Below are 26,663 nucleotides of genomic sequence, written 5' to 3' on the forward strand. Positions count from 1 at the left end.
TCTGGATTTCCCCAGCGACCCCAGGGCGCGCTGTCCTGCAGTGGGCAGGCCTCTCCCTCCTCCCCCAACCCTCACCCGAGCAGGCCCGCTAGATCGGTCCCGGGAATCCGAGGCACCCGGCGCACGGCCTGGGCGCAGACCTGATCGCGCAGGCGGGCTTGGCGTGGGTGCGCCCCGCTAGGACTGTAGTGCAGGCCAGGGACGCCAGGACCCGAGAGGAGGGAGGTCTGCCAGCGCTTAAGTGCCATCTCCCCCTACCCGTGGCAGGGGCATCCAGACTGGCTCTCCGCGCGGGCGCGGTCCGACTGCGTGCGCCCCAGAGCCCCGCGCTGGTCACCCACGGAGGCGACCTCTGGCGGGCTTTCCCACGTGGGCAGAGGGGCCAGTATATCGGTCAACTCTTGGTCTCCGTGAACTCCGCGGAGCCAGGGAAGCGGAGGTGAGAAAGCTCGCTGCCTTCTAGTTTCGAGGACAAGTCACCGCTGTTTTGCAGTCATCGACTTTCTCCTGGGGCGCAGTGAAGGCCGAGGAACTGGCTCCTGCCCTGCCTCCCTCCTCACTGCCCTCTCCCCTCCCCGAGTCCCGCCCCCCTGCACACGCTGACCCGGGGACACACCCTACTGCAGCGACGCAGACAGGGCGTTGTTCCCGTTAAAGGGGAACGCCGGGAGCCTCCCTCCGGCCCCTCGCTCGGCGCACGCAGCCCCGCAGAGCAGCTGTCTTTCCGGACGCCAGCCGCCGAGCGGACGCACGCGGTTTGTGCCCGAGGCCACTCTGAGGATCTCCGAGGATCGGGGACAGCTATCCCTTTGGGCTGTAAGTGCTTTTGGCAGGGAAAGTGGAGGAGATGGAGGAGGAACGTGGGCATCTTCCGTAGACGGTGACAGAACGCGCGGAGCAGGGGGCCTCGGGCTGGCACGGTCCCCGATCACGGGTAGACCACCGCCTGTCTCGCGTCCTTCCTACAGGGCTTGTACGGACCCATTGCGGAGTGCCTGGTGGTCTATAAACCGCCGGGGACGCGGGTGCTGGTGTCCGGGTATAGGGCAGGGGCGGAGCACTTTTCGCCTCGCTGGACTCACTGGCAAAGCGGTCCCTGCGGTGGACATCTCCGGGGTACAGGACCCCGTGCCCCCCCGCACCCCACCCCCTGCCCTCGGCATTAGGAGTCACTGGATTTAATTTAAACCTTCTGGGAGACATCAGAAAATCGTGCTTATTTCCTCCTGCACATTCCAGAGTTTCACTGAACGTGTTGCTTAAGGGGAGGAACGGAGAGGTTTGCGATTGGGTATTTTAAAAACCGAGTTATTGAAACGATGTCTCTGGACCAAGATTCTGTCCTGAAGTAGCCCCCCAAACGCAGCTCATCTTCGCAGACGTGCAAATCCTCCCACAGGTCGGCGGGTCTCAGTCCCTAAGGTCTGCAAAATGTGTGGCTAGGACCACACCGTGGCGGAGAGAAGATGTCCTGCCGGCTCCGTCCGGCTGCGCTTCTCCTGGGACCCAACCCATTCCCTCCACCTCTCCTGCCCACCGGACACTGGCTCCCCTCCATCCAGGCTCCTGGGCCCCTGTCCCTGTCCCGGCCCGCAGGGCTGCCTGGGGACGCGCGCGCGGTGGGCAGGAGGCGCCGGCCCCAGCAGTTCTCTCCGGCCGTTCTTTCCTCTCCGCTCTACCCCGCTCTGCGCCTTCTCTCCGGAGCCGCTGGTGTCGATGCCAAGCTGTGCTGGGGCCGGGACGGCTCCCCTGCGCGGGAGGAACTGGGTGGAAACTTGGGAGCCTAACGGAATGCGGAGCGCCCTGGGGTCTGGGAACCCGGCTTCCCGCCGCGCGCTCTCCCTCCCAGCTCGCCGCCGGTGTCCCCGGGCCTCTCGCAGAAATCTGGGTCCCTTCCGCTCACCCCCAGCTCCACCCCACGGGGGAACGCGAGCTCTCGCCCTCCGCCCCCCTTCTCCTCGTTGGGCTGCCCCCGGAGCCCCCAGGTGGGTGGAGGCGCGCTGCGGCCTCTGCTTGGCACTCTGGAAAAACCTCGCCTCCCGGGGTGACTTCGACGTGCGTCGTGCGTACCACTTGTTTTGTTCCAAAAGCAAAAGAAGTTCGGTCGCAGGCGGGCTCGACGGACTGTGGGGCGGGGATGCCGCGGTCGGCTGCTGCCCTCTCTCGGCGGTCGCCGGGCGGGGTGGGCGGGAGGGCGCGGCGCCAGGCCCGGGCCTTCAGAGCGCAGGACCCTCCCTCCGCGTTCCTCCCTCCCTTCTTTCCTCCCTCGCTCGCTCGCTCAGGCCAGTTCGCTCGGCCTCACGTCCAGTTCGGCCCTCTCTCCGGCCAGGCAGAGCTCCGCTGAGCAGAACTCGCCGCCAGAATGCTTCTCCTGCTGCTGGGGATCATCGTCCTCCACGTCGCGGTGCTCGTGCTGCTCTTCGTCTCCACGATCGTCAGCGTGAGTCTCCGGCGGGCAGCGGGCGGGCAGCGGGCGGGAGGGGCGCCCGGGGCTCACCCCGAGCTCGGCCTCCGGATGGCGGTTCCAACTGGGCCCCCTCCAGTTTGCAGACAAAGCGTCTCAGACATCCCAGGGCCTTTTGCAGTTTCTGGCAATCCGCGCCTTTCCAAAAGTAGTTTTGCGAAAACCAGAGCAGATTCAGGGGGAGGAAGGAAGCGAGCGTGGGGCTAGGTTAAGCCGCGCAGGCCTCTCTTTAAGCCAGAGAATTTAGGTACAGATCCAGGGGTCCCCCCCGCCCTTCATTTGATAAGCTTGTGTAGCATTTTCCTTAATGCAGGGTCGTTGAGGAAGGAGCTGGAGTATTTAGGAAGGTTTGTTTTTTCTCCAAATGGCATCTATCAGATGGGCGGCTTAGTTCATAAAACAGCCTTGAGGACTTGAAATTGGAAAGTTCAAATTGGCTTTTCCCTAAGAGTTCACAGCCCCAGGTCTGCTTTGCGCTGTGGACATGGCACCTTCTTAGAAAAGCCTCCTCCAGTACAAACAGGTCACTGGGATAACTTGTGTTGCAAAACCATCAGACATCAAGCTCATTAGCTTTTAAACTTATTTTCTTGAAGCTGAGCCCAGACTCGGGCAGTTATGCGACCGTGGCCTTAACTTCTGTATATACAGCAAGTCTCAGGCGTGATATTCTGGCCTGGTTCAAAGGTTGAGAAGTAATTATGTTGGGGATTGGTGAGTTGGTCCATTGTTTACCAGCATCCTGCCAACATCTTAAGTGTGCCTTATGGCGATCTTGTCAGGTTGATAGGAATTGTAAGTAAGGAAATGGGCTCAGAATGGCTGCGGCTTTGGGAATGATACCCGGGAGATGGGGGGTGAGGGGAGCTTGGATGCAGGTGTCCTGGGTTGAGTCCACGGCTCTTTCTACTACAGCACAGACCTCGGCACAGAGCAACTTATGTGTGTGGTACTTTTCCACTTACAGAGTGCTTTTCACTAGCAAAGCCCCGGCCCTCCCCTCTGGATGTCTGGGCCAGACCACCACCTCTCCCTTTTCTCAAGCACGACCCTGGGCTCTGGCTAGGCAGCCCTGGGGCAGGGCAGGGGCAGGCGCCGTAGACAGGTTGATGAGGTTGCTCTTTGCCTACCCTTGGTCTTCTCCCTCCCCGTTTCCGTCACTCCTCACGGACTCCCCTGATTTACCACGTCTGGTTCTTTCCAGCAATGGATGGTGGGCAATGGACACGCGACCGACCTCTGGCAGAACTGTAGCACCTCTTCACTGGGCAACGTCCAACACTGTTTCACATCATCAGCAAACGGTGAGAATGTTTTTTTGCTCCACAAGTCCGTCCTGATCTGTCCGCGGCATGTTTCTCTGTCCAGACCTGGAAGCACTTGTTCTTGGAAGACACAAGCTAGAGAGTTGTTGCCAGGGTGGGGTGGGACATGGCCAAGACGTCCCAAGACAAAAGGGGAGGGGCAGTCGCTTAACTGGCTACACTGAGATCCTGGGGAGTCTTTGTGCATTTTCTCTACCTACAGAGAAACCCTAGAGCGCCACACGCCGTGCTTCCCATCACTTGTGTAAGGCTTCTTGTGAACCAAGAAATGTGGACACACATAAGCAGCGATGATGCCAAACCTTAGGCAGACCCCACTGGGAGTTTCAATCCAATTAGCGTCTTTGGTTTGGTGGTAGAATATCCAGGAATGTCCTGTGTCTTCCTGGTGCAGTGATGGAGGGGCTGTCCTAAGGGTAGATGGGCCAGCTTTTGGTCTCCAGTTATAGGATTTCCTCTCTGCATCTTGGGCCTCAGGGGTGCCATTCAGCATCATAGCTGTTGAGCGATTCCTCGTTGCGAGATGGGGGCATTGACGCTATTTGCACAACCCCAGGCCGAGCCTGGGAGTATTTCTGCTCTGTCCTTAGCATCTTTTCTGTGAGATATTGGAAACCAGGCTTTCTTGGGTTCAGGTTAAGGGGTTAATTGGCCATGGAAGCACACACCAGATACTTCCAGCACCCAGAGGGAAGGAGGGCTCAGCGGGGACATGGTGTCTTTGGATGTGGAGAGGCAGAAATAAATAGGATGCATTCTTTTTGGTGACTGGGAGGTGTCTGGTGGCAGCGTGGGCCCTGGTGGGGGCCACAGTGCCTGGCATTGAGGACACGGTGGGCCAGGCTCTGCATGGTCTCATGTTCCAAAGGACATGTCTGTATCCTGGAGATGTGACAGAGCTTTCCTGACATCTTGGGTTTAAAGACCAGCAAAGTACACGTTTTGATGAGGCTGCAGCTGCCCCTAGATCGAGTATTTCTGTTGAAGATGTTACGCTCAGTGAGAGAAACCAGTTCAGACGCAGCTCAACAAAGCAGGAAAGGCAGTGGCCCTTCGTTCTGGATTTGCACAGTCCAGTTTCTTTGCGGGACTTTTCTCCTCAGGGCTCTGCACCCAACAGTACTCAAGCTGTCCCTGAAGCATCACCAACAAAATATCTCCAACCTCAGTATAAACAGAAACTGCTCGAACTACTGTAGTTTATATGGGGAGGATAGGCAAGGACTAGAAGACCCTGCTTTATGTTTCCACTTTCCTGGGGGGAAGAAAAGAAAGACCCCAGCCTTTGTTGAAGGGAGCGGTCCTTAAACTTTTCTCTGAGTCTGTGAAGGATATTGAATTCAAGCCACCCTAGAGGTTGCATTGTGAGCTGGCAATCAAATAACTGAAACACTCAGGAGTGTCTGCGCATGTGGCCACAGCACTGCTTGGCCTCAAAGCCACAGCATCCGGTCTCCGGGGCAGGGTTTGGCTGGAGTTCCCTGAAGCTCAGGATGGGAGGCTCCCTGCTCGCTACTGACACCTGGTGGCCACGAGTGGTGACTCCGCCCACAAGGGCCGGCTTTCCCTGAGACCCCCGAGGCGTCCACCTGGACATTGCCCAACTGGCATTTGGCCACGTGGGGTTGGCAGGGGATTCTCGACTCTTAGTCCCGGAAGGGGCGGTTTTGGCAGGCATACTCCAACCCGGCTGGGTTTCAAGAGGGATGAGTCGGCAGAGGCGCAGTGATCTAAGTTGTCCTACCCGCTGGACAGTGATGTTTGCCTGCTGCTGACCTGCCTTCTGCATCGTCTGCGGTCGGGAGTGGCTGCTGTGCCGCCCTCGCAGCAGCTCTCAAAGAGGCACTAGCGTTATTCCTATCGCTCAGCTGGTTCTTTGTGTACAAGCTCACCTTCCTGGGTTCGTTGACAGTGACTTCGGGGTGTGCATCGCGGGTCTTTATCCAAATCCGCGTGGTTGCTTCCCTGGGGGTGGTCCCAGATCGTGCTTCTCCTCCACATCTGCTTTCTCGGCTGTCCCAGTAAGGGCGTTCTGAGGAACTCTGGACAAGCTGGGTTTGTTTGCACTTGGGCTGATTCTAAGTCAGAACTTTCCACTTAAGCTTCCCCAGTGGTCGGTATCTCTGTTCTCATCTTCTGAAGGGTCAGCTTGTGTTACAACCTCAGCTCTGATGGGGGTGAAGCCTCTGGGACTCCTTTGCCTTTTCGATTGGGTTTAACCATTTCTGTGCCAAACAAGAGGTGAAAAAAAATACATAATTAAAAAAATTAGACTGCCTTTACAGATGAACTCTGCTAGTTGTAAACCAGTCACTTTGGTCCGTATTTGCTCTTAGAATGTTTCAAACATACTTTTTATTTTAGTAATTGAAAGTAATTCATTACAGATACCAATTTGTGAAGAATATGTTGCAAGCATGTTATGTGAAAATGCGTTGGTTTACATGACTTGCTAGTTTTGCTGAAGGGGCTTGTTTTTGCATGTGCGGGACTGGGGCAGTGCACCTCGGCAGGGCATCATTCCCTTTTTTTTCTTATATGGATGGTGCTTGTTGCCACATTAACTGCACGGCAGTCAAACGTCTATGTTATATGGTTGGAAGGAAACAGATTAGATTTTTTTCCCTCAAACTCTTTCTTGATATTAGAGTAGTTTTAGATTCCTTACTAAATGCCCTCAACTCTGTCTGCTTTTCCATTTTCTAAATGTATTTACACACCCTCTGGCCCCATCCTGATCCTGTCTGCAGGTAGAGGTGGAGGAGGCTTAGTGGGGGAATATTTATCATGACCTTGTTTTGAATGCCTTTCAGCCTGAGGAATATAAGGACTTGGAGAATATGGACGTTGGCCTTGACAGTCCTGAGCTCTGTGCAGGGGGATGAATCACTGTGCAGGCAGCATAGGCCAGATACCCAAGGAGTGGGGACAGGCGGGCAGCGCCAGAGTTCAGGGGAGGAAGTGGAAGGCAGGTCTCATGTGGGAGGGGGGATTTGATCCATCCTCTAAAGGATGGGCAGGATTTAAATAAATACAGGCAAGGAGGAGGCGATTCCCTATTGAGGCAATGATGACCTAAAGCAAGGGGAAGGCAATGGAAGGACACATTAGACCAGTTGGCTAGCGTTCCGATTGGGATTAAGATTGACTGCATAAAACAGTACATCTTTAAATGGTAGTGGCCTAAATAAGATAGTTTATTTCTCTCTATTTCAAAAGAAGTGTGGAAGTAGGCAGCCTGAGATAGGTATGGTTGTTCCATGAAATTGTCAGAGCCCCAGGCACTTTCTAGCTTATTTCTTCGCCATCTCTCAGATTTGGTCCTCATCCTCATGGACCAAAAGGCTGCTAGAGCACCAGCCATTTCTCTACCCTTCAAACAAGGGTAGAGAAAGGAGGAGGAGAAGAATGTGTCCCCCTCCCTTTTAATGAAATGTCCCCGGATAGACCACACACTTCTGCTTTTATCTTTTCCTGGAAGTTCATCACAGAACCACACCTAGTGACAAGGGAGGCTGAGAATGGAGTCATTTGGCTTCATGGGAAGCATGGCGTCTCGATTCATAGAAATTTAATAGCAAGCACCTCCCAGTGAGCCTGGCTTGAAACTCTTCCCTTCAGGGCTTTGACTAGCCCCCTCCATACCAATCATACTCTTTTACAAGAGCTCTGCTGTGTCCTATGCAGTTTCAGAGCAGAGCCCAATTACTTTAGGATTCTCCAAATAGCCCATCTCTGCTGTGTCCTGGGCCCCATCAGCAAGACAGTGACCCATATTGGAAACTGGATATTCCTTCGACTTCCCTCTCTTTCTTTCCACCTCCCAAGTCATTAACAAGTCTTACTGTTTCATGATGTCTCTTGAATCCTTGCTTCCTTCCTGTCCAGACCTCTCTTCTGACCTCCAGATGAGCATATACAGCTACCTACCTGACAGTTTGGCTGGGATGTCCAGAGGCATCTCCAAACCAGCCAGCCTTTGCCCGCCTCCACCCAATCTCCCTCTTTGATGGTCTCTAGTGTTTCAGTGGCTGCTGCTTCGCCATCCAGTGAGCTTCATGCTCAGAGTCTGCCTGGATGTGTTTCCTTCTCTCCCTTCTTGGAATCATCCTAGGCCCCCCTGGTTACTCTTCAGCCCCACACCCGTCACCATGACTGCGGTTTCTGTCAGGGCCATTGCTGCAGCCTCCGAACTCCTGACCTTTCTTCCTTCCTTGTAACTCGTCTTGCATATTGAATCAAGGATGATGTTTAAAAATACAGACCTCATCCTATTACTCTCAGTTTAAAACCTCTCAGAGGTCCTTTACTGGTCTGCATCTTCAGATGAGCATCTTTGCTAAGGTCCATACCTGAGTGAGCTGTTCCTGGTTCCCATTAAGCCACACCTCCCATCTCTCCTCCCCTCGTCTTGGAATTTCAGCCTTCTCTCACTTCCTGGATCCTGAACTTCCCACCTCAGGACTCCCCCTGCCCTCCTTTCCCCCCTCCCTCTGTTCTTTCATGCAGGACTATTCACTGAACACCTGCCCCGTAGAAGATTCCACCACAGACACCAAGGCTGCAGGAGTGGACAAGAGCTTCCGTTTTACTGGGCGGAACAGTCAATAAACGTGGATAATCAGGGGCAGTGATAGGAAAGACAAAGAGCATAAAGCAGGGTGATGTGTAATGAGGGACTGGGGTGAGGAAGGGTGTCCTCTTGGAGAAATGACCGCTTGAGGACGACCATGAAGGAGTCAGCCACAGGGACATCTGGGGCAGGTTCTAGACAGCGGGACCTCCCGAGGACAGGATCTCTGGGGCGGGAAGGATCCTGGCGGAGCTGAGGAACAGACAGCACAGGAGGTGGAGCAGCCGGCCAGCCGGTAGGGCCTTCTAGACCCCAGAAAGGAGTTTGGTGCAGATGGATGGGTTTCTAACTTTTATGATTTCGTTTAGACCTGCTCTGTCTTACATGCATTTCTCAGCTGTTTTATTCCAAGATGGAGTAACAGTCTTGTGCATTTATAAGGCAGAATACATCAGAAATCTTACAAACTAGAAATGCACCTATCTATTTCCAGCAGCAGCGGGTTGTGGGCAGCATTAGACCAATGCTTCAGATTGAAAATTAGAAAAAAATAAGCCTTGTCAGTCTCAGGAGCCCCCGACTTGAGCCCTTGGTGGTCTCCTGTGTCTGTGTCTTCTGTGATCCCAGATTTATCTCGTTTATCCATTTGGTGGCATTGTCATTTCTGCAAGGACATCATACCATTTCCTCATCTGTGGCTCAGCTTTTGGTCAGAATTTAGAAAACACAGGAGACCCTCTGCACTTATGGGTTCGTGTTTTGCAATTTAAAATCTCTGTGGCTCCCTGGGCCAACCCGCAAGCTCTGACCAGTAATGGCTCCTGATTTTACAGGCCCTCGTGGGATGAGGAGGTCCTGGCAGGCGAGGGAGGTGCAGGGAGTGGGACGTGGTGTCATAATGATGGTGTTTCAACCCTTGGAGTCTCTCATCAGATGCCAGCATCCATGAGTTAATTCAGAAGGCTTGTTCAGACCTGTGTCTGTACCATATGGCCCTTGAAGCTCAGGCTTTGCTTTTTAAAAAATTTAAATTGCATTCCCAGGATTTTACCAGAGTCGAGAAAGCATCCCTTGTGGTTCAGGAGCAGGGATTGGCCGTGGGGTGGCCTGAGGGTGTGGATGTTGGTCTTTGGTGCCTGAGAAGAGGAAGTCTGGGACGAAGCCTTCTGAGTGTGTGGTCATCAGCACACACATAGACTCTGACGTTGGCGGGGACCTGGGAGGTCATCAGATTCATCCCCCTTCCCATCCCACTAGCTTCGGACTCTCTGCAATGTGCCCACCATGTGCACATCCTACCAGTGATGGGGAACTCACTACCTTTCAAGAGAACCTCTTTCATTTTCAAAGAGCTGCCAGCGTGGTCCATTCATCCATTCTTCAAATATATGGAGCTCATCCTAGGTGCTGGGCAGACAGAGCTCAACAAGAAAGACCAGTCCCTGCCCTGGTGGATGGAGCTCACAGTTAAGCAGGGGAGACGGAGGATAGACAATGAATGAGTCATTGTGGGCAGTGGGCAGCGCTCTGCAGGAGACAGAGAGAGCGATGGAACAGCAAGTCACCACTGGGGAGGAAGCAGCTGGTCAGGGCAGGCCTCTTCCTGCCAGAGTCCCGTGGATGGAGGCTTAAAAGATGGGAGAGACCAGCTGTATGAAGAACAGCAGGAAGGGAATTCCAGGAGGTGATGGAAAGGGCCAGGACCCTGAGGCGGGAAGAGTTTGGTGTGTCCACCAGTGCCAGGCTGGCGTGTCTGAGTGTGCTACAGGCAGGAGAGGACGGGCCGATGGCTCGGGCCATGATGCTGAGAAGGACAGCCCAGCCACACTGAAGGGTTTGGAGCAGAAGAGGGGCGTGACTTGATTTGTGTTTTGAAAGCTCACTCTGGCCGTTACACTGAGAATGTAGAATGTCAGCAAAGCACTTGGATTTGGGAATCTGTGGCTCAGGGCAGAGGTCTGGGCTGGAAATTCAGATCTGGAGTCATCCGTGTCTGCAGAGGGTATTTGACGTCCTGGTGCCGGGGAGTTGATGAGAGGAGAGGCAGAGGGGCAGAGGGGTCCAGAGTGGGTCTTGTGACACCCCGGCAGCTGATGGGTACAGGAAGGAGCTGGCAGAGAGGTTGGGGAGGAGGGGCCGGTGATGCGGGGGAAATGCCCTGGGATGCTGTCATTAACAAATTACATAGCCGAGGCCACGACTGTCCCCTGCATTTCCAGTCGTTTCTCGTTGTCTTCATTCATGCCTGGGGGGCTGGACCTGGGTTTTACAGGTTGCAAGCTTGTCCTCAAGGAGTCTAAACCCCCATCGTGTCCCCAGACTGACTCTTCAAATATTTGGAGGCTGCAGTTTTATCTCCCCAGGGTCTTCCTTTCTCTGTGATGCCTTCTTCTTGCAGTGGCTTTTCTGGTGCTGGTGACAGTCCTCGGCTGTCCCAGCTGGCTAACGTGTTGCCTCTGGATGGCAAGCATCAGCCTCTTGCTGCTTCTCTGCAGATGGCTCGTGGTTTGGCTTGGCAGGTGGATGAGCAGAGAAGGGGGAACTCTCTCCCTTTGCCGTCCCATTCTTCCTCCTTCCTCCCTGTGTTCTGTGGATGCCAAACTTAAAGAAGCGCAGCAGGATTCTGTCATTTGTTAGATTTCAAACGTGCTTTTCAACTTCTCAGCACCCCAGGGGATGGGTACCACGAGTCCCTGCTTTTCTGCACTGGGTCTGCCTCTTACAAGCTGGTTACCTGGGGCAGGTGCCCTGGTGGCCTAATAGGGTGAGCGTGGAGGTGGGACCTTGAGTAGGCACCCATCGCATCCCATGTGTCCTGGAGCCTCTTTCTGTTCAGGATATAGTTGTGACAGCGGGTGTGGGGAGGGGAACCTTTGAGCTGGGCCTTGGAAATTGAGTAGAACTTCACTAGGCATGGGGGGGAGAGAAGAGTGGGTGCTTTACTATGACTGGTGGGCTGGGGGCTCTTAATTTCCATGATGCTTGGCTTCCTTTTTATATTTTAGGATTAAAAAGGAGAGGGGACCTCTGATTATTTTTATATGGAGAATGCCTTTTAAAGCCAAAGATCGTGAGCCCCCTCCCCCCAGGCATACCCTCCTTCCCTGTACATTTCCATCAGCACAGCTTGTGATCGGAAAGTTAAAATGCCTTTCTCCTTTCCACTGTCATTGTCTGTGGCCAAACCCCACGTGACCAGGTGCCCTGCTCTTAACAACACCAACAAAAAAGGTTCTCCAATAAGTCAATTTGGAAAACACCATTTAAAAGTTACCCAGGCTATTTTTTTCATGGTAAGACTTCTCAGAGCCTTGAGTATGTCGTTGTACATTGCAGTGTCCGAGGAGGGAGGTTAATATACTTGACCATGGAAGCCACTCCCTCTGTTTTTCTGTTTAATCAGCAACAAGTCTTTGGGAAACACAGCCTAACCTGACCCTCTTGTTACTAGAGTTTTCCAACCAGGGAATAGAGGAAGCCTGGAACAGCTGAATCTTTTCAGTAACCTCAGAACCTCAATGGCTGTATTATATTCCCTGTTCAAGTCTAAAGACTAGTGAGAATAAGACTTGTGGTATCAAACCACACATATAAATTAGACTCTGGAAAACTAGTTCCTGTGCCCATCAGGAAGCCTCTTGGTTAGGAGGGCAGTTAATTGAGTGATGGTGTCAGGTGCAGCCAGAGCGCCTTGAACTTCTATTCACTAGTCATCAGCCAGAGGTTCTGCTGGAGTTGAAATGCCCTCGTGATTGTGAGTTGAAAGAGCCTCCCCCATGGTCTTCCTTATCCGCCTGAGCTCCTGGCCAGAGGGAGCTGAAAGCCCCTGTGTAGCTCTCCCCTCTGGCAAGCATCCTGCGTGGGTCACGGGCAAAGTTAGCCTGAGCCCTGGGCCCGATTTCAAAGCTCCCAGCTGGACTGGATGGGAAGAAGCTGGAGCCCTGGGCGAGGACCACGCGGGGCCCTGCATAGGCTCCCACCCGTGAGCGAAGCTTAACAGCCAAGACCACCTGGATAGGAGGCAGGCCGCTCGGCAAGTCAGCCGTCTCTGGGATGACATGCATCTCGAGGAGGAAGTAAAGTGGCGGTTTGTGGGACGGCAGTGGGTAGCGAGGTTTGAGGGTGGGGATCGGTGGGGATCGAGGCCTGGTGGGTCACGTGCTTTGGAAAGCAGCACAGCGTTATGCAAATGAGTGGCACTTACTCCTGCAGTGATGACTCACCCCCATGGCCTCTTTCCTCCTGGCTTGGCTCCCCCCAGTTTATCCTCTGACTCAACTGCCACCGTCCTTCCGTTCACTTTCCGGAAAACCTATTCTCTCTATGGAGTCAGAGAGCTTTTATGAGCTGCCTGAGTGGAATGCAAGGTGGGGAGGGGCTGCCAGGGGCGTGGCTCCAGGCTGGGAGTGAAAGATGCACAAGAACGACACAGAGGGGCCGGTGCACTGAAGAGGGTTGCATCCTTTCTGAGCCCTCAGCTCACCAGGTCGTTGGCCCTGGGCTAAGAATACAGCTGAGGGGGCGAATGTATTTCCTTCATGGCTTCGCTGCTGCTGGGGCAGGAATCTGACCTTTGGTCATTGGGCATCTCCAGCTTTCCCTTCTGCGGGGGGAGTGGGTGTGCTGGCAGCCACGGCCTGGCCCACGTCAGAGAGCTGTCAGCAGCCCTATTACCTGGCACGCGCATCAGAACAGCAGGTCTGCGAAAGGCTTTTAATTCCCGTGCTTGTCACCAACGTTGGAGGTTACAACGCTGCCCCTGGGGATTCCACGAATAGTTCTCAGGCACTGAGCAAGGCCTGGAGAATGACAGTGGGTGCTATCATGGGCTCTGCTAATGACCCTGAACTTGTGATTTGGGAGAAAAGAGTATCACTGCTTTGGGTCTTGGGTAGAAGTTCAGACTCACCACCCAGCACGGTGGCCTCACGTTAAGGTTGATCTGTACGAAACGGGACTGCAGTGGACAGGGCTTTCCCTTCCGTCCAGGTCTCTCCACTCTAACAATTGTTTTCTGTACCTCGGATGTGCTTGTCTGTAGCAGAGGTTGGCAAACGATAGCCCGCAGTTCCAGTCGGGTCCATGGCCTGATTTTGTAAATAAGATTTTATTAGGTGAACAGGCCACACCCACTCCTTTACATATTGACTAAGGCTGGTTTTCTGCTAAGGTGGCAAACTTGAGTAGTTGCCACGGAGACCATATGGCCTGCGAAGCCTAAACTATTTACAATCTGACTTGTCACAGATAATTTGCCAACCTCTGTGCTGAAGATTCCGTATGAATTGATAGCAGAGTTGTATTAAAATACTTTTTGGTGTTCCTGTTGGCACCTTATAATAATATGGCTTATGTGGACATGGTTGTCCCCGTTATACATTTACTTGGTGCGGCCCAGATGGAGATGCCCCAGGTACCATCCTGGAACAGTCTGTAGGTGCTTATTTACCCTGCCCCTCAGCTCAGCCTTTTCATGGGGTTATTTGTATTGTACAGAGCTTTTATATCAACACTTTTATTTGATCGTTAGAACAATCCTCTGAGATAGTTAATCCCACTTGTTACAGGAGAGGGATTCGGGGGCAAAAATATGCAAGTAACCAGTTAAGCCGGGGGTACCCAGGCCTGTTCTAATGGAGTGCATGGCCTGAGCACGGCTGGGACCACAGCCTGTAGGTTTAACACACGTACTGTCAGTATCATTCCTCGCTGAAGAAATTTTTACTTCTCCTCTTGATTTCTTTATCCAAAGGATTATCTGGAATACTGTTTTACAATGTCCAAATTTATTTTGGCTGGTTTGTTTTGAATTTCTACTTTCTGTTTGCCTTTAGTTGTGTTTATATCATGTCTGCTTTTTTTTGAGATTTATTGAGATTTTTTTGGTTGTTGCCTGCTGCATAGTTTGCAAGACTGTCCCATGTGTGTTTGAAAATAATTTTTAGTCTTTGTTATAGGGACATAAATTTTCTACATAGCTATTAAACTGAATTGGTTAATGCTGTAATACAAATAATCTATATCTTACCGTATTTTGATCTACTTGATTTATCTCTTCTGAGAGAGCTATGCTTAAATCTTCCACTATGATTGTTAGCTTTATCAATTTCTTCTCATATTTCAGTTATTTTCTGCTTTATATTTTTTCCAGGCCATGCTATTATATGCATAGAAATTTATGACTTTTATTTCTTCATGGTAAACTGGATCTTTCCTCACTATGAAACATCCCTCTTTGGCCATTTTCATCTTTTTCAATTTGAATTCTGTCCGCCTGATGCTATTATTACTGTACGTTTTGGTTAATATTTGCCTGGTGTCTCTTTTAAAAATCTTTTGATTTTCAACGGTTGTTGGTTTTAGGTATATCTCTTGTATCAGACTCTAGATACAAATTACGTAATTCAAGATGGAATTCCGCATCTTATAATGAGTGACCTGAACCCATTCACACATGCTGTGATCGATATGGTTGGACTTGCTCTCATCGTGTATGTGTGTTACTTATTGTGCTTAAGGTTGAAAACTTTCTTCTTCAACTTTGTATCCCCAGAACAAACCAGAGAGCTTGGCTCAAAACAGTAGGTGTTCAGCCAAGACCCATTGAATAAAAACTTCCTTGATTTCCTGATTGAGATCTGACTTGAGGAACAACTTACGGAAAGCTAACTCAATTGTAATGAGGTTGGCACTAAAATTCAAGTTCCTGGTGAAAGAGTTTCGAGAAGAATTTCATTACATTATTAAATCTAAGGGGCTTCTCCTACTGATGTAGATTTAACATGTATGATTTTGAGTTTTCTCTAAATATGAGGTCTGGCAGAAGTTCCTGTTGTTAATGATAGGTAAAGACTTAGGAAAAGATCTCAGAATCAGAGAAGGAAATCTAGGATGTCACCTGCACCAGCTGTGCCCCTTCTGAGGGTGTGCCTTGAAGGCCACTCCGCAGCAAAATAGAATCACTGTTTTAGTTCTAGATTTGGGGCTCAGATTTCTTTATGTTTCCAGCTTCACCTACCAGAGTGCTGGATAATTGCTTTATTACAAAAAATGATATTATAGCAGCAATGGCTTTGTTGCAGACCACTCCTCCAGAAGAAGTGCTACGCTGGGCATAGTGGTTCAATTAGAGATATAAAAATGAAGTTGGGATGGCTCACGACGCATTAGACATCCTTTTCTAACCTTAATTGACAAAGAAACTGCAAAGATAAAAGAAGCATATAGTCCGTCACGGTGGAAAGAACACTAGACTAGAATCAAGGGCCTCCCAGCTTTGGCTGTGCCAATGGGGCTCATCCAGACATCTCTGGAAATCTTGGTCTGTACAAAGGGGTGGGTTAGTTGATCCCTCATGCTTCTTCCAACTCTAAAATGCTTTCAGTCTCAGTCTGGAAAAATGTCTGTGTCTGTGAAACTCTAGTCACAGTTACCCTAACCAGTACCCTTGAAAGTCTGCCTTGAGCTACTCGCAGCTCAAACCAGGCTCACCTTTGTGAGTTATTGGACTTCCCTGGCAGACCAGTGGTTAAGACTCTGTGCTTCCACTGCAGGGGCCTCGGTTCGATCCCTGAATGGGGAGCTAAGATCCCGCATGCTGCATGGTGTGGCCGAAAAGAAAAAAAAATAGGGAACATCTTCGCGAGTTCCTGATGATAAACCATCCAGATTTCACAGCTTTTTCTACTGTGTTAAGCACTGGTGTGTGTTTTTCTAAGCCAATGCCCATTAATCCATTACTGAGTGGAGAGGATCAAACCTGGGTCTGCTCTAATTGATCTTTCTTGTTTAGAGCAGCGCCCACCCCAGCGATTCTCAGGTGCTTGGAAGGAAGGATGCAGGCGACAGGGTGGCAAGGCCCCTGGAGGTCTCCTGGGGGCACGCTGCAAGTTCCCCTCTCTGGTGTTAGACCCAGGTTGTTGCCTCTTGTCCATTCCTTCCTGAAATGACCTTCATTTGCAGTAGATGGTGAACTACAGAGTTCCCTTCCTTGCCTGAATTTCAGTTGGATGCCTGGAGATTTTATCTAAGGCCGGGGCTTCAGCAAAGATGAGGAAGTGTCATTCGTGGTGCTATCTGATGGTCGGACTGAGCACCCACTGCTCTGAGATCAGCCAAGAAAAGACACAGCGTGGCTGAGGGAGAACAGGCGTGCATAGCTAAATAAAGCATGCTCGTCCCATCAGCATTTTCTTAGGACTTTCTACAGAATTAGTCTTGGCTCCAATAGCGTTTTCTTCTTCCCAGCCATCCCCACGCTCTCTCTGTCTCCTTGGGGGATGCTGATATTTTGAACAGTGGTTTGGAACTCTTCTCAGAATCCAGGGGCTCCAAGAAGCCCTTCGAACCCCCGAGGGCAGGGAGAGAGGAGGCAGAGGGCGGGGCTCAGAGCCCCTTGAACACACGCACGTCTGTGTAAGTAAGTAACACATTTGGCTAAAAGACTGGCAGGGAATTCAATGTATTTTAACTGGAGTTTAACTCCTTGCGATGGGACTAGCTAGTGTCTTAGAGCCTTTTCTTAAAACGTCTACAATTAAACACGTATTCATACCTTTTTTTCCCTCCAAAAGAAAGCAGGAAATAAAGAATGACTTTTAAGAGTGGGAACGTGAATAGTCTGACTTCTGTTCACAGAAGGGCTGCTGCTGCTGCTGCTGCCCGGGCTGGGGGTGGGGGTGGGGGTGGGGGTGGGGGTGGGGTGGGGAGTGGCTTTCAGCTGTCCTGGTGCCCCGGGCCCCGCCCCCCGCGGCAGAGCCCCGCCGCCCCGCGCCCTGGCTTTTCCTAACCCAGTGTCTCCTCCCTCAGAATGGCTGCAGTCTGTCCAGGCCACCATGATCCTGTCCATCATCTTCAGCGTTCTGTCCCTGTTCCTGTTCTTCTGCCAGCTCTTCACCCTCACCAAGGGGGGTCGGTTTTACATCACCGGAGTCTTCCAGATCCTCGCTGGTAAGTCGGAGACGACTGAGTCCATGAGGGGGCTGGGCACCCCCAGACTGCAGGATGATCAGTCAGAAGGGCGTGGCTCCAGAATGACTGGCGTGCAGGAGTCCTCCCCGTGGATGGATTTCAACAGCACAGGGGTGTGTGTGTGTGTGTGTGTGTGTGTGTGTGTGTGTGTGTGTGTGAATCTGGGAACTCTCCACTTCTCCATGGAACGGGGTGCATAGGAAACAGGACTAGGAGTTCTGGAAGGAGGGTCCCTAACCTGGGACGGAGCTACAGTTTGGACGTATCATCAGAGGTAAATGCGGAGGATGTCGGTAGAGCACAGGACAGTCTTGAGGGTGGATTTCTGTAGCTCACATTATGCCCTGGGACCATCCCTGCTTCAGCATGGAAATGGCCCCGATCTGCTGCCGAGGTTGCTCTCAGGTACCTGCCGCCTACCTCTAAGCAGTGATGGAGCCACCTGACAAATTCTTACTCTCCTTTACTCTGGCCCCTGGAGTCTACCAGCCTCCGACTTACTGGTGTCTTCCTTTCGGCATGTGTAACACACCCTCGGTTCCAGGTTATCGACACACACCATGTGCAGAGTCCTAGACGTGACGCCTTCCAGCTCTTGTCTCTGGCTTCTGGCCATTGCCTCACTTTGTTTCCTTTTATCCTTCTGTCCATTGACGGCCAGTTGACTGAGTCAGCAGAGCACTGGAGAGACATAGGAAGCTGATGTGGTGGATTCTACAGTCCAGGCTAATAACTCAGAAAATCCGTATGTGCTGGAGTACGTCTGGGGGCTGTGCAATGTTCTCAGTTCTGGCCCCTGAGTGGGCAGAGGTGTAGCATCTCTTGTTTAGTTGCTGAATCACCACCATGACTCATGAGCAGTCATTGGAGGGTTGAAAACAGCGCACAAGTCCTGGACGGATGGGTGGATAGACGGGTGGATGGAGGGACAGGCAGAGCTCATGGCTTTCATAGGTTTGTACGGCAAGACACAACCTGTTGTTGAATGTCGATGACCCTTTTCTAGAAGCCAGAGACTTATGCTTTACTGGAAAAAGTAAGTAAACTAGAGAACCATTTCTCATCAAATTCCTAAATACAACATGTCAATGTGCACAGTTTGGAATTTCAAAACCAAATAGTGCTTTGCTACTTGAGTTTATCAAGGTTTTATTATATCAGCCAAGCTTCTGGGAGTGTTGCCAGCTTGGCCAAATTACTAATTCTTCAGTGAGATACCATTTCTGGGTACATTTGGAGCAGTGATCATTATTCACCCCATTTCCAGAAGTAGCACCAGAAACTAGAATATATTCTGGGATTTCCTTTTAGGCTCCCTGTTTGCAGTTTGATATCAATGGTGATCCTCTCCATGGTATCAATGATTATATCCTCAAGAAAAAGTGATATAAAATACTTATATTTGATCTATACACACTTGTTATTTTACTGATAAATAAACTGAGACTGGGAGAGGCTAAATGAACACGCAGCTCAGGCAAGGACACTGGGTGCCCCATTTCTTCCCATCCCACGTGGACTGAGTATATTTAGAGATTCAGAATCCACCCGAGTTTTTAAGGAACGCAACATCCAAGGCAGAAACTCTGCTTTTGATATGATCCTTCATTGAACCTGATTGACCGTGGAAGATGAGTTCAAATCTACCCCATTTATGATTCTCAAGTTCCCAAACATCTGTGATGAATGAGTCTACACCATCAGAACTAGTCAGACTGAAAACACTGGACAGAGCAAACTTTACTTTTGAAGGGACATCTCAGGGCAGGGAGTGCCTCATCTTCATTTTTCCACCTGCGATATTTTAGCTTAAAATTCTCTAACGTTGTCTTTTTAGCAAGGTCATTTTCGATCAAAAACCAAAGTCCAGAGATAAGTACTTCGTTCAACCCAAACACTCTTAGGTACTGAGATTTTGCTAATCTTCCAGAGTTTGTTTTCTCATTCCTCCTCGTTTCACTGTTTGGATTCTTCTCCAAACTCAGTCCAAACCTTCTAGAACTCTGCCATGAAAACCTCCGAATATAGAAGCACATGGTTTGTTCTTGCGTTATCCCCTTCAAATCTAGCTTCTTATCTCTCATGAGACCTAGTTTTCAGTTATCGGTTTGTCGGTTTAGTGGTCCATCTGTGAATAGGAGGTTGTCTGGAGGTTGAAGTGTTGATCCAGAATAGCGGTTGTACTTTGTACGTCCTAAGAATGTTCTGTGCTTGTTCCCTCCGGTCAAAAGGACCTGAGAGAGCTAGTCTTCTAGAAACCTCAGCTCTCTAGAATGTTGTGTTTGAACGTGCTGTAGGGTCTTCCCACTAAACTTGGGATTTAAGAGAGTGGGGACTTCCCTTAGAGATCTCCAGACTTCAGTGTCTGACAACCCTGCTCATGGGTGTTTCCTATCTCATGGCCTATGAAGGATTCAGGAACTAGAGAGACAGTTAGGGAAGGGTTGTTGTGGATGAGAAATTACCCCTTAATATCAAGGAACAAATCAGAAAAGCAAAAACAATCAGAAAACAAAAAGAAGAGTAGAAAGGAGGGAGGGAGGGAGGAAAGAAGGAAGGAAGGTAGGAAGGAAGGAGGGAAGGAAGGAAGGAAGGAGGGAGCCCTACCATCATGGGATGTGCAGTCTACAGGTGGGTTGGCCACCGTAGCTGGGATCCACGCGGGGCAGATGCTTCTTCAAACACTGAAGCCTATTGTGTGGAAGCCTCCAAAATATGCTCAGTGTCCCAGGGGCTGTCAGGGCTGGATTGTCTCTGCGTAGCTTCCTCCTGGAGGGCCCAGCTGTGGACTTTTTAAACACACGCGTGAGCATGCAGGAAAGGCAGGTGAAAGGTGTGTGGGGCTCTTTGGCTGACTGCAGACTTGGGAGCCGTCTCTGCCTGGCTCTAGATGACTGACTTGCATGTACCTGTGGGGCTGCCTGTCTCACTGCATCACCTCTTCTCCACTTATAATAAGCTGTGAGTCTCACCTTTAAGAACTGTCTTTCCTTGATTACATACTTCTTAGGTTGGCTGCTTCTTTTTTTTTTTTGCGGTATGCGGGCCTCTCACTGTTGTGGCCTCTCCCATTGCGGAGCACAGGCTCCGGACGCGCAGGCTCAGCGGCCATGGTTCACGGGCCCAGCCACTCCGCGGCATGTGGGATCTTCCCGAACTGGGGCACGAACCCGTGTCCCCTGCATCGGCAGGCAGACTCTCAACCACCGCGCCACCAGGGAAGCCCAGGTTGGCTGCTTCTTGAAGACGTTTTGAGAGGCTCCATCATCTAGTTGGGTGCTCCTCAATCTCAGCTGCAGACCAGAATCACCTTTTGTGAAAAAGGGGATGCTTTTAAAAAATGCTAGTGCTCAGGCTTCATCCCCAGAGAGTCTCATTTAAGAGTTCTTGGGCAGGGCTGCTCCCTGGTGACTCTGATGTCCATCCAGAGTTGGGCACCACTGTTGCAGCCGTTAACCTGCCCTAATCCCACTGTAAGTTCTTCTAGGATGATTTACCGAGCTCATCCTATCCACGAGCCATCGATTCTTCTAAACCCTCTTCTTAGAGAAGGGCCGTCCTGATCCTATATCTGGATTTTGGAGTCATTCTTATTTTCAGGACCTGCGGCCATCCGTTCCCATACAGTGCTTACCCTGGCCCTGGCTCTGTTGGGTTGAGTTTCACTGGATGGGAAAGCATCAAGAAATTCACGGAGATACAGACTATGTTTTGATTTATTTCACAAGTCACACCCAGCGGCGAGCTCCACGCACACCTCCTAGAACGCCCTGAATGTCCCACTTGTTGGATGATTGGGTAATGTGTTCCCTTGGCAGAATTAAACTCAGGCCACCTGTGTAGTTTTTGCGATTTGTGTTTATTGTGATTACGAGGAACAGCAAGGATGGTAGGAGGAGACTCCTTTTAAAAGTGACTTTTACTTTTTCTGTTTGTTTTGTTCCTTCTCTTTCATACACACTGAGGTGGGTAGAGAGCATTTAGAATGAAAATCTGGGGGAGGAATAAAAGCCCAGTGCCCTCCCTGTTCTGAGTGGTTCAAAGACAGCTTAAGTCAGAGACCATGTTAAGAAACACCAGTTCTGGGCGAATCATCCCAGATGTTGCCCTGGCTGGGCCCAGATGGGCACCTAATAATGCTGTGGGTGATTTTCAAGCCTGCAGAAATCACACGGAGGCTGAGAATGGAAAGGGGGCTGGCGGCACAGAGGAGGCTCGGTGTGGGTGGGACAGAGAGCCCTGTGCTTTCTGGGTAATGGACCTTCCAGCCTCTTCCTTCTCTACCTTGTTGCCTGAAGGGTGAGGTGGGGAGAGACAGGGGGCTCACTCATGAAACCAGCTCCAGGGAGGCATTTCCACTGCCCATCTCGGTGGTATCCCCCAATGCTCACTCCCAAGCCAACCCCACCCAGGCTCCTGGCCTCACTCCAAGCTCTAACTGAGCTGCTTTGGCAGAGGTCACGGATGTACACTGATGTCCATTTGCTGACTCCCTCCCCTGCTTTCGATACTGTTGCCATCTCTCTCCTTGAAACTGTACTTCCTCAGCTTCCAAGACCATTTCCCCCAGTTCCCTAAGTTAACCCACCAGGCAGTCATGCCAGAGCCGCCCACCCCCACCCCAGTCCACCACTGGCTCCTCTGTTGTGTGGCATCACACCTAGATATTGTGCTCATTTTTTCTTTTACTTGCAAACACCATTGCTGGGCAAAGGCCAACTCATGCACCTTCCTGTCCCCGATCTTGTCCCCACTTCTAAATCTGGGGCGGTCTTTCTGGACACACCTCTGATCCTGTTTCTCCTCCACAAAAGCTGTGCTTCCTTCCACAACCTCGTCAAGTGCCCTGGTGGCCTCTCTTCCAGCCTCCATCACGGAGACTCTGAGTGGGACCCGCTGGTGGTGTCCACGGGGCCCTCCGTCCTCCTTGCTGCGCTCATGGTCTCCCTTCTATCTGGGATTTCCTTCACACCTTTCTGCACCTGGCCACCTCTTCCACATCCTTTAGACCCCAGTCAAGCCCCGTGTCCCCTTTCAGGATTCCCCAGGCCCTGATCAATCTGTGCTCTCAGGGTATCCGGTGTGTTTCTCTCTCCTATCCTTGGAATCACATCCTACTCTATTGGAAGTCTCTACTGACGTGTCTGTTTGTGGATGACACTCACCTTGAAGGTGGGGACCACGTCTTGTGGATCTCGGTGCACTCAGCATCCAGAATGGCACCTGCACATGCCAGGTGCTCATTCCATGTTGACTGAACCGAACAGAATGGAGATGAGGAAGCCTAGAGAACTCCCTCCCTTCCTTCCTCTCCTTTGGTCTCTTGGTTACTCCCTTCTAAAGATGCTGGGCTTTGATTGTTCACCTGTGGTCGCTGTCACCATTAAAGGGGGCTCGAGGCCTGGTCTTCGGGGAGCATTTCTAGTGATGCAGACCCAGCCATGCTGAGGCAGAGGGGAACTCTTGGGAAATCTTGAGTGGCCAGCATTTCTGTGTTGTCTGGACAGGGTCAGTGCCTTTCCACGTACAGCTGACCTTTGCTCCCAGATGCAGGCCCCTCCCTGCTCATCTCTGGGGAGGGCAGCACACCTGTGTGTACTTGGTGGCCTCACTTACCTTCTCCATGGAGACCTTCAAAAGTGCATCTCCACCTACTGGTGGCCAAGAATGCGAGTCACAGTCCCTTTATTGCAAGAAGTGTTTGACTTTTCGGGACTCTTGTATGGAACTACCTGCTCTGTATTCCGGGGCACGTCTGTTGCTTTGCATACAGACAGCCTTGTAATGATATATTCCCTAAAACATCAGTTTCCCGACAACAGTAATTATAAAGTGTGTATCCTCTTGTTGACTTTGCAAGTGTACAAGCGTATGGCTTCTTGAAGCGAAGCATACATTCCTTTACTTCTGAGATTCTCCCAGGGCGAATGTCATATAATTAAGCCATTGAGTTAGTCACTGCACTTGTGTGTCCTGTCTCTCTCGCTCCCTCCAGGTCATAGACAAAGTGTTTTTTCTTTGCTATTTTCTCTTTGCTGGGGAAATCTGGACACAGCTGGTCCACACAGCTATCACTACATTTCTCATGCTGATGCTGGCTAGACACATGCCCCATTTGGAAGATGATGGGCACTGTCTTGCCCTTCAGATGCTCTGTTTACATCTCACTCTCTCCCTTGCTCTTGCCTCGCCTTTGAGGCTCTGCCTTCATTAGGTAGGTCAGATATAGCCTAAGAGACAGGCAAGAATTAGCACTTTGGAGAGGTGAGCAATAGACCTTGAGGTCCAGCAGATCGAAACTGCAGTTTCCCTCCTGTGACCATTGGCCAGCTATGACTTCCCCGTGGAAACAGATGTCTTCCCGTCTCCTGGGCTATCTGTAGGTGGCAGGTCCTGGAGCTGATGCCCCTGTGGTCCCAAGACTGTTGTGTGGCTCTCTCAACGGGGGCCAATGGAGTGGGTGTTTTCTCTCTCTGACTTGCAGAAGGACAATCTTATCAGGGCAGTGAATGTTACACAGTCCCACTTCTGCACTTTGTTCAAACAGAGTCACAGTGTCCAGTTAAATAATCCAAATAGCAGTGAGGTTAGATGTAGGTGGTCCGGGCCTTGGGGGGCTCTGGACCCACAGGCATCCCACATGCTTTCTGGACTTATAATAGAGTCAGTCAGAGCCTGTCAAAGCCCCTGTGTTCAGGAGGGGACAGAGCAGGCTTTGTGCTGCTCTGGGCTGGGGTGCTCATGTCACTGGACTCCTCCCTGCACGGATGCTGACCGTCACCGTGGGCATGGACCGTCACGCTTGAACTTGCCTGCTTTGTGAGGCCTCAGGTGGAGGATTTCCTTGTCCCTCCGCCAAGGCTGTGTGGTAGACAAGGAAGGGGTTGCCTGACCTGCCTGCGGATCTGATACCCTTTCACCTTTGTTTGGGCTTTAGACCAACCTTGGGGGACCAAAAAGAGTTGAAAGGGACCAGGCACCATGCAGCTTGCCTGTGACCACCTCCTCTCTCTGCAGTGTCCTTCCTCCCTGTGTCCTCCCCCCTTTCCTCTCCATGTGTTCTTCTGTCTGCCTAGTGGTGCCCATGGGCGTGGCGTGCTTGGTCTCTGATGTAGCGATCCTGCTAAGGAGGTCAGCATGGCGTTCTGCCCCTGTTTTCAGCGTGAGTGCCGCTCAGATAATGGTGAGGTATCACTTTCCCTCATTTCAGAGAATGCCACCACCCATCTGTGGTGTGGTTTACAGGCTTCCAGGGGCTCCCACACCCACCCATCCTTGCAAAGACATAGGTGGGCTTCTCTTGCCACCCGAATTCTCGCTGGGCCCCTCGTGTCAACTGGCAATGGGTGACGGTTAAAGGAAGTGAAGAGGAAAGGAGGGGAGACCTTGGAAGCCATGGTCTGGGTCACATAGATTGGACACAGAGAGTAGATCGTTTCCTGGGTTCCTGTACCTTCGAGCCCCTCCTGTCAGTTCTGGATCTGGTGGCAGATTCCTGCCTGAGATGGATGTGCCCTCTCTTCCTGCAGCCCATATCCTTCTCCCTAAGAAAGAGAGAAGGGTGCCCTGGTGTGTGTGTGTGTGTGTGTGTGTGTGTGTGAGGTGGGGTCGAGTCTGGGAGGAGAGCAGGGTGGGTGGGGCAGGTGCTCCGGGTCCCATGGAGTCTGGTTTCGGGGTGGTGCAGGGTCCCCGCTCCATGACCTCTCTTGCCCCCAGCTGGTCCCTCTCCTTCCCAGGTCTGTGTGTGATGAGCGCAGCATCCATCTACACGGTCAGGCACCCGGAATGGCATCTCAACTCGGAGAACTCCTACGGCTTTGCCTACATCCTGGCTTGGGTGGCCTTCCCACTGGCCCTCCTCAGCGGCGTCATCTATGTGATCTTGCGGAAACGTGAATGAGGCACCGGGACAGGACGTCCGAGGGTCTGAGCGCACGCAGGGAGGGAGGAAGTAAACCAGAAGCCAGGAAAAAAAAGGAGCTAGCCAAAAAACCCAAACTCAAACCAAACCAAACAGAAAGCAGGTGCGGGGGGTGGTGGTTAGTGTTGATTGAAGATGTATATAATATCGACGGTTTATAAAACCTATTTATAACACTTTTTACATATATGTACATAGTATTGTTTGCTTTATGTGTTGACCATCAGCCTTGGGTTGAACCTTAAAGTAGCTAAGGAACTTGACATCCTAACCGTATAATCAAGCTCAGTTTTTTTGTTTGTTTGTTTTTGTTTGTTTTGCCCAGAAGTAAAATAAGTCCATCTTGCCCCTTCCCTTTTGTCTGAAAGAAGATACCTCCCTCCCACTCCACCTCATTTAGAAAACCAAAGTGTGGATAGAAACCCCAAATGGCCCAAAGCCCTTTTACTGTGGGTGACCCAGTGCGTCACACACAGACATGCACTGCCCACGTCTCTGTGTGCAGCCTTACCTGCACTCGGACAGAACCCCCCAAACTGGAGCCCTCGGAGGATCACGGCTTGTGGCTTTGGAATACTTGCCCTTGAAGGGGGGTGTCCCGGTCACACATCTAGGTGAGAAATTGGTGACAACAAACCTACGAAGTGGTGCTATGTATTTACCATTCCTTATGATCACTAATCATCTAAACGCCTCACTGGAAATTCAATTAACAATTCTACAGCATGAAGTCGAATGGAGACCTGAATAATTCTGTGTAAGATAAATGGTTTATAACCACATTTGTACCTAGCTAGGCTGCTGTTATTACTATCATAAATAACAAACCACCGCCTTATCACTCCCATGTTTTCCTTATGGTCGGAGCATCAGGACAAGCTTCTAGACCCCCTGGGACAGTGGGTTCCTGGAATGCAGCAGGGTCTAGACTGTCCTCTGACTCCAAGGACTGTCTGGCAATGACTCGTACTGGCCACCAACTGTAGATGTATATACGGGGCCCTTCTGATGCTAAGACTCCAGACCTTTTTTTTTTTATATATATATTTTTTGCTTAGCTTTTTCTGATTTTATACCAACTGTGTGGACTAAGATGCATTAAAATAAACATCAGAGTAACTCACTGAGCTCTTGTGGGTTTTTGTGGGTGAGGGTGCGAGGTGCGTGTTGGAGCAGAGGGATGAGGGTCACGGAGCCACTGTTGGGCAGATGATCTGGGTTGCAGTTTGGTGCTAAGGGACCAAAATCATCACCTTGGTCCCGACTCCGGGGGCATCTTATGCCTTCCAGAAGCCTGTGCAAACGTCTGCTAACTGGAGAGGCTGGGCGTTGCAGCTGAAACAGACCCTGAAAGTGGGCCGGAGGAGCCTGAGTGTTATTTAGCTGAACCCTCTTTCTCGTGTTCTGGTC

General features: G+C 51.2%; 1 protein-coding gene across 2 annotated transcripts; it reads left to right on the forward strand.

The window, feature by feature from the left end:
* Window positions 1-647: 647 nt before the first annotated feature.
* PMP22 (peripheral myelin protein 22) lies at window positions 648-26,376 on the forward strand. 2 transcript variants are annotated; one of them, XM_060082482.1, is made up of 5 exons: window positions 648-816; window positions 2,334-2,440; window positions 3,669-3,768; window positions 17,171-17,311; window positions 25,069-26,376. In XM_060082482.1, the coding sequence occupies exons 2-5, from the start codon at window positions 2,363-2,365 to the stop codon at window positions 25,230-25,232; spliced, it is 483 nt and encodes a 160-aa protein (XP_059938465.1). In that variant the 5' UTR covers window positions 648-816; window positions 2,334-2,362; the 3' UTR covers window positions 25,233-26,376. The 2 variants fall into 2 exon arrangements, with proteins under 2 accessions (XP_059938465.1, XP_059938463.1); XM_060082480.1 differs by having other exon boundaries at window positions 649-816; window positions 2,330-2,440.
* The last annotated feature ends 287 nt before the right edge of the window (window positions 26,377-26,663 follow it).

Source organism: Mesoplodon densirostris, chromosome 18 (assembly GCF_025265405.1).
Source record: "Mesoplodon densirostris isolate mMesDen1 chromosome 18, mMesDen1 primary haplotype, whole genome shotgun sequence".
Classification (NCBI taxonomy): domain Eukaryota; kingdom Metazoa; phylum Chordata; class Mammalia; order Artiodactyla; family Ziphiidae; genus Mesoplodon; species Mesoplodon densirostris.

Excerpts from the sequence above, each read along its gene's own strand:
- PMP22 (XM_060082482.1), top strand. The coding sequence starts at position 2,363 with ATGCTTCTCCTGCTGCTGGGGATCATCGTCCTCCACGTCGCGGTGCTC. Across the intron at positions 3,769-17,170 it reads TTTCACATCATCAGCAAACG|AATGGCTGCAGTCTGTCCAG; the intron begins GTGAGAATGTTT and ends CTCCTCCCTCAG. Across the intron at positions 17,312-25,068 it reads AGTCTTCCAGATCCTCGCTG|GTCTGTGTGTGATGAGCGCA; the intron begins GTAAGTCGGAGA and ends TCTCCTTCCCAG.